The sequence below is a fragment of the Cynara cardunculus genome (genome assembly GCF_001531365.2).
Source record: "Cynara cardunculus var. scolymus isolate 2C chromosome LG 2, CcrdV1, whole genome shotgun sequence".
Classification (NCBI taxonomy): domain Eukaryota; kingdom Viridiplantae; phylum Streptophyta; class Magnoliopsida; order Asterales; family Asteraceae; genus Cynara; species Cynara cardunculus.
In genome coordinates this window covers 5205999-5216657 of record NC_037529.1, presented here as the reverse complement: position 1 = coordinate 5216657, position 10659 = coordinate 5205999, and the positions used below count along the sequence as shown (strand labels likewise).

At 30.1% G+C, this 10659-nt stretch overlaps 1 protein-coding gene across 1 annotated transcript; it reads right to left on the bottom strand.

Moving 5' to 3' along the window:
- Positions 1 to 699: 699 nt before the first annotated feature.
- On the bottom strand, positions 700 to 1452 carry LOC112508056 (protein MIZU-KUSSEI 1-like). The gene has a single exon (XM_025112839.1). It carries the CDS (start codon positions 1450 to 1452, stop codon positions 700 to 702), a length of 753 nt encoding a protein of 250 aa, XP_024968607.1.
- Positions 1453 to 10659: the final 9207 nt, after the last annotated feature.

Here is a 10659-nt window from a genome sequence, read left to right as displayed (position 1 = left end):
TGTAATCTTGAATTTTAAGTAATATACATCAATAAACAATATTTTATGCATAAAAAATATTTTTAAGAGTTTTTGTCAAATGCTTTATAATATAAATAGAAGGGTACCCGTGCAATGCATCGAGACACATTTCCATTTCAATGTTTCATTTTATTTTTTATCTATGTCAATATAATACAATTTTATGTGGTTTTGAGAAAGCGATAATGTTTTTATTTTTGAATAAAATATAAATTTAAAAATATCACATAAAATTTACAAAAAAATATCAATATTAGTATCAAATTATCTAATTAAAAGTTCTTATTTGTTTATTTTTTTAATTCGAAATTTTTATTATAATTTAATTTAACGTAATGAATTAACTTAATTCCTGTTTAATATTTTTTTTTGTAAATATAATAATTAAGTATTCTATTAGAACTCAATAATTATTCCAATCATATTTTAGATTTTTTATATTTTAAAATGGGATGTTTATTTTCTATTTGATTATGTTTATCTGCAGTTGGTTACACGAATTCAAACATAGAGCTTTAATAAACTATACCTATGCACAATTTATTTGTAATCTTGAATTTTAAGTAATATATACTTTAATAAACAGTACTTTATGTATAAAAATATTTTAAGAGTTTTTATCAAATATTTATAATAACATATAGATATAGATTATGATAAAACACATTGTATAATTTATTATATTCTAAGTAGGAATATACTGAGTTCAGGCCCTCCACTGCCGTCCGGGTTCATCATATAAAATGCTTCCGAGTCACGACTCCCCACAACTCGTTCAAATCTCGCTCTCATGTACAGCAGCTCCCCTTCGCCTTTTCTTTTGCCGGAGTCTTCCACCACCGGTATGACTCCGGCACCCACCGAAACGCTTTGCACCGTGCTCAGCACGTGCCAGTCCGACTCCGAGCACGCCCGTGACTGTGCATACCCACACTTCCTCCCGTTACAATACATGCTCCACGTCGGTTCGTGAAACAGCTTCGTGTTTCCGCGGCGGTGCTGTTTCTCGCACTCGAGTGCAATCCTAACTAACCCAGACGACATTTCCTTCACCAGAGCTGCCGTCGACACCGCCAGCTCTACCACCAATACTGGTTCTGATCTCGGATCATACTGCACCGCAAAGCTGACGTGTCCCCTCCGGTTTCCAAATAATGTGCCGGTGACTTTCCGACTGTGGGACGGTCTTAGTGAGAGTTGGGTGGGTAAGCTAAGCCACCGGCACGACGGAAGGATTGTAGGGATTGATATAACGTTGAGAATGGAGTGGATGGTTCTGGAGAAACGGCGGGCGAAACCTGCAGTAGAGGATGTTCCGACGAGAGGTTTGTGGTCAGGATCGATTATGAAGGAGGTTGAAGAGATGTAATTGGTTGAGATTATTCCGGTGGTGGTGGTGCTGCTGCTTCTGAGAAGACGGTGGTGAGTCATGGTGGAAGAGTGATGAGTGATGGAGGCATGAATTGGTGATGGTTACACTTATATAGGAAGTAATGATGGTGTTAGGGGAGACTCTCGTTCCATTTCTTTTATGCTTTCATCACCATTTTTATTATCCAAAACTATATTTAAATACATGGAAACTTTATACAACTTATTTAATAATAATAATAATATCATTATTACAAACATCGTTATATAAAATCATTTAAAGTCTTTGGTTTGCGATTTGTTTATTTATCATCATTTGGCAACCTCAATCCATCGGTTTGGTGTAATTCTAGATTGAAAGTGTGCGTGTACAGGTGAGTTTTCTTTCGTTGTTTTCGATCAAGAGCATATTTACCGTTATGTTGGATATGTATTTGAACTAAATTCTCATAGTGTGCTTGTTTCAAACATGAGATTGCTAAATCCCCCTCTAAGATGCCTCTTCCCGTGAATACTCTTTACCCCTCTTACACTCTGATGAACACCCCTCCTCTTATCTCCCATTCTGACGAACACACCTAGTGATCAAAACTCGAAAAAAATCAACACTAACTTAACCTACTTTAGGGAGTGCTCGGGATTTCACGGAATTTCGTAGGATTATATATAATAAGGTTTTAAAAAATGTTAAAAACATTTGTTTTGTAATAATTGATTAATAAAAATGTATTTCAATTAATTTCTTCTATAAATTATTTATAAATAATGAAATTTAATTTCATTCTAAATCCTACAAACTAAACACACCAGTGATTTCAAATCCATTCCAATTCAAATCCCTCCAAATCCAAATCACTCACAAACAATCTTATAAACCAAACAGACTCTTAGATTATAATCGTATTTGTGAATATTTTGATTTGAATGATTGATAACATCGCAAATGTTATTTTATCTCGAATATCGTCTTCTATTTTATAAAATAATGATTCATCAAATTTTTCAAAAATTAATACAACTTTAATAAAATAGTAATTATAAAGGCTGTCTTTTTATTTTTTAACATTAATTATAATTAAATTTATAGTATTAGAAAAATGTACTTAAATTAATACATTATTAATTAGTATGATTAATATATCAAACAAAAAAGTATAAGATATAAAAGTAAAATAATAATAATGGTTAAAAGGGAAAATTTAATTGTACAATTTTGAGTGTACTTTTTTCGAGGTACAGAAAAGGTATAAGTTTTGCTCGGTGGAGGTATATTACTTGTTAACAAATTTTTTGAGACTCAGGTTTTATGTACGACTAGTTGTGTATTCGTGTAATACGGTGGGAGCCATGAATTTTAACGATTTTGAAGTTTCATTGATTTTATAAGATAAGATTTAACGATGATATAAGTTATATTTGGTCTTTACATATTAATACAATTTGAATAAATAAGAGTTATGGTTCCAATTACAGACTATCGATGAAAAAATTTGTATGACAATTTAAAATCCAACATATTTAAACGACTCCACAAATGTATTCGATTTACACCAATAGAAAAGAACCAAGAAACTTGAGTTTTAAGATAAACACTCAAAACCAATTAAGAAAACTATAAATTTGACAAATCATAAGCCATAAAAATACCACAAAAAAATGGGTTTTAGAGTGAAATTTCAACTGTTTACCCTCTTTCTTGTCCAGAAACTCAAATTAAGGTTGAATTAATACATGTATATATATATTTCAAAAAAACCCAAGAACATATTAATTCAAAACATATTATACAATACAATTTGAACAGCCTAACCCAAAAATATATAGTATATATATATATATATATATATAAATAACTATAAAAGTATAAATCGTAAATATTAAAAATATTTTTTCACAATATATATATATATATATATAATATATAATAATATAATTAAGTCAAAAACTATTCAATATTAGACTCATTTCGAAAGTATTAACAAAACGATTATAATGGTGTAACTTGTTAAAATAAAAATATATTTTTTAAACATGTTTTAATTGATATATGATTATGTATGTTAATTTAATAAATGTTTAAAATGAAACATTTAAAAATAAAGGACATAAAGTAAATTAATCAACTAATTATATGGGTATAAAGTGTAAATTTAAAATTATAATTTTAAAAAATCGGTCAATTTGAGAGGGTGAATGTATGTGAGAGGGTGAGTATATGTGAGGAGATGATGGGGTGAAAAAGTGAAGTAATGGTAGTATAAAGAGTATCTTGGTCATTTAGTATTTTAAGACTTTAAGATTTTTGTTAAATTTGTTTAATAAAATAGTATAGATAAACTAAAATTATCAGTAATCAACTTTTTACTTAAATATTACTTGTTAACAAACAGATAAGTAATTTTATAATAGAATCTTTCTAAATTAAAATATATTGGCTTAAAAAACATATTAACGAAAACTGGTCAAAAAAATTGTCATAGTTATATCATGTTTTTATACGATTATATAATAAAATCGAATAATATATCAATGGAAAAATTGACTATATAAAAATTAATAAATTTTTTAGTAATTTAATAAAATTTTCATTTATTTTACAATATGAAAAATGCAATAAGGTTGCTACGTGTTGTGACTCATTCATTATTGAATGTATATCTATATTATATTATTAAATATTTAACAAAAAAATTTAAAAACTATTTTTTATATACAAAATATTGTTTATTGATGCATATTACTTAAAATTTAAAATTACAAGTAAATTATGCATAAGTACAACTTATTAGAGCTCCATATTTGGATTCGTATAACTAACTGCGGATAAACATAATCAAATATTGGATAAACATCTCATTTTAAATATAAAAAATTTAAAATATAATTAAGATAACCATTGAGTTCTATAAGAATAATTAGTTATTATATTCATAAAAAATCATATTATTAGATCTAAATTAAATTTCTTTGTTACTAAACCTAAATTAAATTATAATTAAAAAATTGAATTAAGAAAATTACACCAAAACACAAGAACTATTAAAAAAATTAATTTGATACTGATATCGATATATATATTTTTTTTCAAAATTTTATGATATTTTCAAATTTATATTTTATTCAAAAATAAAAATATTATCACTTTATCAAAACCACATAAAACCGTATTATATCGACATAAAAAATAAAATAAAACGAAACACTGAAATTAAAATATGTCTTGATACATTGCACGATTACCCTTCTAATAAATTATTAAAGAATAAGGGACTTGTTTAATTTAATTTTTTAGTATATACGTATTATCAACGATAATGGTTGGTTTAATTTTAATATAAAACAATAGAAATTATGGGGTTTGATTTTAATTTAGGGAAAAGTACAATAAAAACCAATGAACTTTCTTGTTTGGAATGATTAAGTCCTTGAACTTTTTTTTGGAACAAATAAGTCCTTGAACTTTTTTTTGGAACAAATAAGTCCTTGAACTTTCCAAAACATGTTAAATAAGTCCTTGAATATTCCAAAATATGTTAAATGAGTCCTTGGACAATTTTTGGAACAAATAAGTCCTTGAACATTTCAAAAAATGTTAAATAAGTCCTTGCACAATTTTTGGAACAAATAAGTTCTTGAACAATCCAAAACATGTTAAATAACTTTTTGAAAAAAATAAAGTGGTAAAATAGTGAAAAAAATTCGGAAAAAACCCAATGAACATTCATATTTTGAACGATTAAGCCCCTAAATATTTTTTGAACCAAAAAGTATTTAGATCTATAAAATTAAACAAATATAACAAAAAAGTACTTACATTTACAAAAAAATAATTACCATTTTAACTAGTTGTACAAGTCATTAGAATGTATCCAACATGTTTTATAAAAGTTCAAGAAGTTATTTAACATGTTTTGGATTGTTCAAGGACTTATTTGTTCCAAAAATAGTCCAATGACTTATTTAAAAAATTTTGGAATGTTTAAGGACTTATTTAATATATTTTGGAATGTCCAAGGACTTATTTGTGCCAAAAAATTGTCCAAGGACTTATTTAACATGTTTTGGAAAGTTCAAGGACTTATTTGTTCCAAAAAAAAGTTCAAGGACTTAATCATTCCAAACAAAAAAGTTCATTGGTTTTTATTGTACTTTTCCCTTTAATTTAATATTATCATTTTTTATTCTTATAGATCACATCAACCTTTATAAATAAGGGTTTTATCTTATTTTAAATTATATAATAATAAAGTTAAACATTATAATCAATGATTATAATATGAAAAATTGAGTATCGTATGCAATCCTAGCTATTTGTACGATCCATCGTCATGCTTACACATGCAACTAACTGATATGATTGGTCATTGGATTAATCGAGTTGTTTGTAATTCATTATGGGTTTCATGCTCTTGAACAACGAGACTTGTGAATGATGGTAATCTATGGCTGAAAATCCACTACTTGATGTTCCTTGATTGTATAGTAGAAGTTCACTTAAGATATGGCCACACATTAAAATGGAATTTACGCCTGATTGACGACTTTATTTAACTAAAGGTGTACCTTTAGCCATCATCAAGAACTGACACTTAAGTTACAGCCAAACCCTTGTTGGAACTTAGTCTCGATTTGAGGAAAACTTATCTCACGTAGGAGTCCAGAGGAAAAGGAACCCACGTAATGCACATTAATCATTGTGCATTAAAATGAATCGTTTAAAAGTTTAAGCAACAACTCAGTGTCTGTCATTTGCTATTTTTGACAATTTGACATAAAAACGTATAAATTTAATCTCTAATTCCAAAAAATCGATCTCTCGTTTTTTTCCTTTCAAAATTATGGGTTTTCTCTCTCCTCAATCGATTTCATCACCAAACATAGTTTGATTCGCTAGATTCAAGTTCTACTTGAATAACGATTGTTGCATCCTCTAAACGGGCCGAATACTGGCGAAATTTTGTCTTAGGATAATGCGAACGTGCAGATCTCAATCGATTTTGATAATCTAAAAGAATCTACCAATCAAGTAGTATTGCGATTAAGTTTCTATTGATTTTATACAAGAATTTCAAGTTTTTCCTATAATTTTCTTAATATATGTATATATGCACACATATTTCTTCAAACGACTGATTACTCCTAACAACCCCAATGGATGGAAACTGTACACACCCTTTGTGCTGCCTAATTGCTTTCTTCCGCCCACCCCAAAATTCAAATCAGAATCCCCATAGAGAGACTCATCGTCTTCGCCTAATCCCCTTCTTCGCGTTCACCAACCATACAATTGACATCAATGTTTCTATGATTTTAGGTATGTGACATCGTGAATCTCTTCTAAATCATCAATCAAGTCTTCTAAATAAAATTTCATGTATATATATATATACATATATATATATGCATGACAAAACTGTTATGCGTTAAAATTGTCTCATGAACACGTAACTTATTTTCTCACATGTACACGTTATTATTTCTGTTATGCTTAATTCGTTATTTTAGGTAAATTGAAAGTTACTTCATGTTGTTCCGAACAAACTTTCGTGGTATTTTTGTAAGTAAAACAACTGGTTTAAAAAATCGACATTTTGGTTTTATAATTAACCATTTAATTCCAAGTCAAATTTAAAAATAAAATAAAATAAAATAGATAAAGGGTTAAAAAATTGAGGATGATGATGCAATGATTGCATTTATAAATAGAAGACGGTTCCAAACTTTTGTATGAAGGCCAATCAATTTTGGTCGCCTAACCATGGGACACGTGGAATTTATTACCACCACTAAACTAATCTAATCATACAAAACTCTCCTACATTTTAATTTGTTATCCTTGTTACATCCAATCCAATTTTTTAATATAAAATCCTATCAAACAAAAACCCTTAATTTTTTTTATTAACCTGGATATCCATCCCGCTATTCGAACCGACTAATCCCAGGAAGACCATCTGTTTTGCAGTTAGTCCGGAGTCATCGCATTTGAATCTCTGTAGGTACAAGGAGATTTTTGTTTCTTATTGAATTTGAGCATGAGACCTCCGTGGCCACAATAAGATTTTTGTTCTTTCTTGAATTCATTGAGAAAATAAAGAGGGTATGTTGGTGTGCATTATTGAGATGATTTATTTAAAGGATGTATATATGAATCTTTATTAACGATATGTAATGTGAGTTTATGTATGTATTTATATGAATATTTCATTATTATATTCTTACGATATTTAGTCTTTTTATTTGAATCGACTTTTTACTAACTAGTGGCAAATTAAATTAATTTTCAATTTTTTGTATGTTTAAATGAAGGCGGTAATTTGTAATTTGTAATTTTTCATTCAGTAAATTATAAATTTAGAGAACATGTTACAAATAGTTGGTCCTTAAGAGAGCGATTTTCTTTATATAAGAGTTTAGTTTTTTTGGTTTCTAACAGCTTGTTTGAAGGGTTCTGATATGAATGAGCGTTTCAAGAATCTCACTATGGAGTTCACCGATCTCGGTAACGTATCCCTTGTAACCGCTTATGGTCTTAGCTTCGTAGGGACTTTTGTTACGGATCGGCCGATCAATTTTCACATTATGAAACATCGTCTTGCCAATCTATGGCGGTCGTGGCGTGGTGTGTTTGTGCATCATTTTGTTCAAGTTTTAATTACCATCATCAGGATGTTCGTTGGGTTATGGAAGGAGGGCCATGGACATTCGACAATCATCAATTTCTTTTTCAATGACGTTGTTTTGTTTTGTCTTGTCGGGAATCTATTGTCGAATGTAAGATTCTAAAAAAGACTCTCACTTCTTATGAGGCTGCTTCGGGTCATGTGATTAACTTTGGCAAAATAGTAATAACTTGGTGCCTGATCTCAAAAATGCAATCTCCTTCATTCTGGGTGTCTCGAATCCTCTTAATATTATACCGGAAAATATTTAGGTTTCCCATATCTCATTGGTGGTGGTAAACACCACATTTTTAGACACCTGAAAGATCGGCTCTTGAATCGAATGCAAATGTGGCGCCAACGTCCTATTTCTAAAGCGGGCTGGGGTGTGCTATGCTTATTCGAACTACAGTGCAGCCCAAGCCATCATTGTGTACTTTTATGTTGAGAATTTATCAAAGTTAGATATATAAAAACTAACAAACATTTAATCTTTATAATCAAGTTTAACCTTTTATTAGCTGAAGATTATAAAAAATTAAACTTTTATGAATGAATAATAAGACGGTTACTTTTTAATATCCGGAATCCAAAACACCTCAAAACCGAACAATGTCAATGTCACATAGATTGAATTTATCATCCTTGATCAGGACTTTCAAATCCAAATACCACCCGAGGGAGAATTTTCTAAAAGCTTCATCTAGAGGAGTTTCTCCAAGTCTCAAATAGTCTTCTATCAATAAAGGCTACCAATAGAAGACTGGCAATGAGATCTCTATTAAGGTTTGGCAATTGGCATGGACCTTGGCTTAGGGAGGATCATAGCTTCCGTTTAGAAACGCCAAGCAATGATAACGGACGTCCTCTACGTACGAGTTAGTGACTTATCTAGCGTTAACACTCCGGGATGGGATGTGGCTCGTATTGGGCTCTTTTCTCCTTGAATGATGCTAAGGAAGTTCTAAGTGTTCCTCCCCCGCCATTAGTGGTGATGATACAATTATCTGGTAATGGCACTAGACTACCAATGAAGTGTGTTCGGTTAAGTTGGGGTATCGTTTGATATCTGAAAGGCACATATTTGTGGATTTCCCGGGGGAGGTGTGGTAGGAAGTGGGTCTCTGGGATATGATCGATAGACAAGTAGGTCATTCTAGCACGTTCACAGAATGACATATATAGCTTTTATTCACTATCTTATATGATCCTCCTCCTCTTGAAGCAGATAAGTTTATCATGATGTTGTGGAGTATTTGGGGTTCGTCAAAATGATATTTCGTGGTCTAATGAGGCGAGAGATCCTTCCTTGGTAATTCGAAGGGATATGGGAGTTCATCGTGATTGGTTGCAAGCTGCCTCTTTGTGGACTCCAGAAGAGCACCCACCTCCTCGGGACTGCTAGTGAGGTAATAGCTTATCAAGGCGATGTTTCACATTGCCTAGTATTCCACCAATTGCTAACCCAACATTTCCACTCAGATCCATTTGTATAAATCAACGAGGCCTAATCGATTAGTATCACATGGAAAACTGGTTAACGACAAATATTGTCATACTCCACTCACAGGCTTCCTTAAGTGCAACTCTGATGTGACTCTCTTTCGTAATGAAAATCGGGCGGGTATAGGGTGGTCATCCAGGATGAACATGACAACTTCTTTGCGGATCGTTCGTATAGTATTCATGGATTATAGCCTTCTTGGTGCCTTACAATGGGCTGTTGAATCATTTTCTCGCTCAACAATCTTGTTTTAACTCTTGTTTTGTTTCGTATTTTGATGTTCCTCATTTTCTTGTTTCTTGTATGAGTAACGTTTGTTCTTTGGGTGATCATTAATAAAAGTTCCTTTTACTTCAAAACAAAACATGTTACAAGTTTGGGAAGAAAATGAAGACTTAAAAAAGAAAGAAAAGGAAATGAAATGATAATTTTTATTCGCGTTATTAAAAGAAAAAACAAGGATAAAAAAAGAATGTAAATTTTCGTGCTTTTGAACCGGAAAGAAAGAAAAAGAAAACGTTACACTTTTATGAATATAACATAACCTTATTTATTTTACAAACATTTATAATTTAAAAAAACAATTAATTATCATTTATTTTTTTCTTTCCATGTTTGGAGAAAAGTTTTTAAAGAAAAATCAATATTATTTTACTTCATTTTCCTTTCCTATAAAAACTCAAAAATACAATCTTTTTTCTTTTCCAATACTTTTTTTCACATTCCGCACACGTGACCAACAATCACTCCATTGTAGCAAGAAGAAGCTGTGAGACACAAGTAGATGCCTCTTAGTTGAGGGCGGATCGAATCGCCTCCGTCTATAAATAAAAATGTCGAAAACCCAACGTTAAAAAAATCTTTAACACACCAACAAATACAAAACAGAAAGAAAAAAAAAACACATAATGGTTCTTCTACTTTGACCTTGTGAAGGTCAAATTTGGCCTCTAAAATGTATATACCATTATTGTGTTGCTTTTATGACTGTTATATGTCTTAATTAATATATAATATATTAAATAATATATTATATTAAGTTTGGTAATTTATTTATTTTATGTTTTAAAACTATAAATAATATCAACAAACATGTGATTA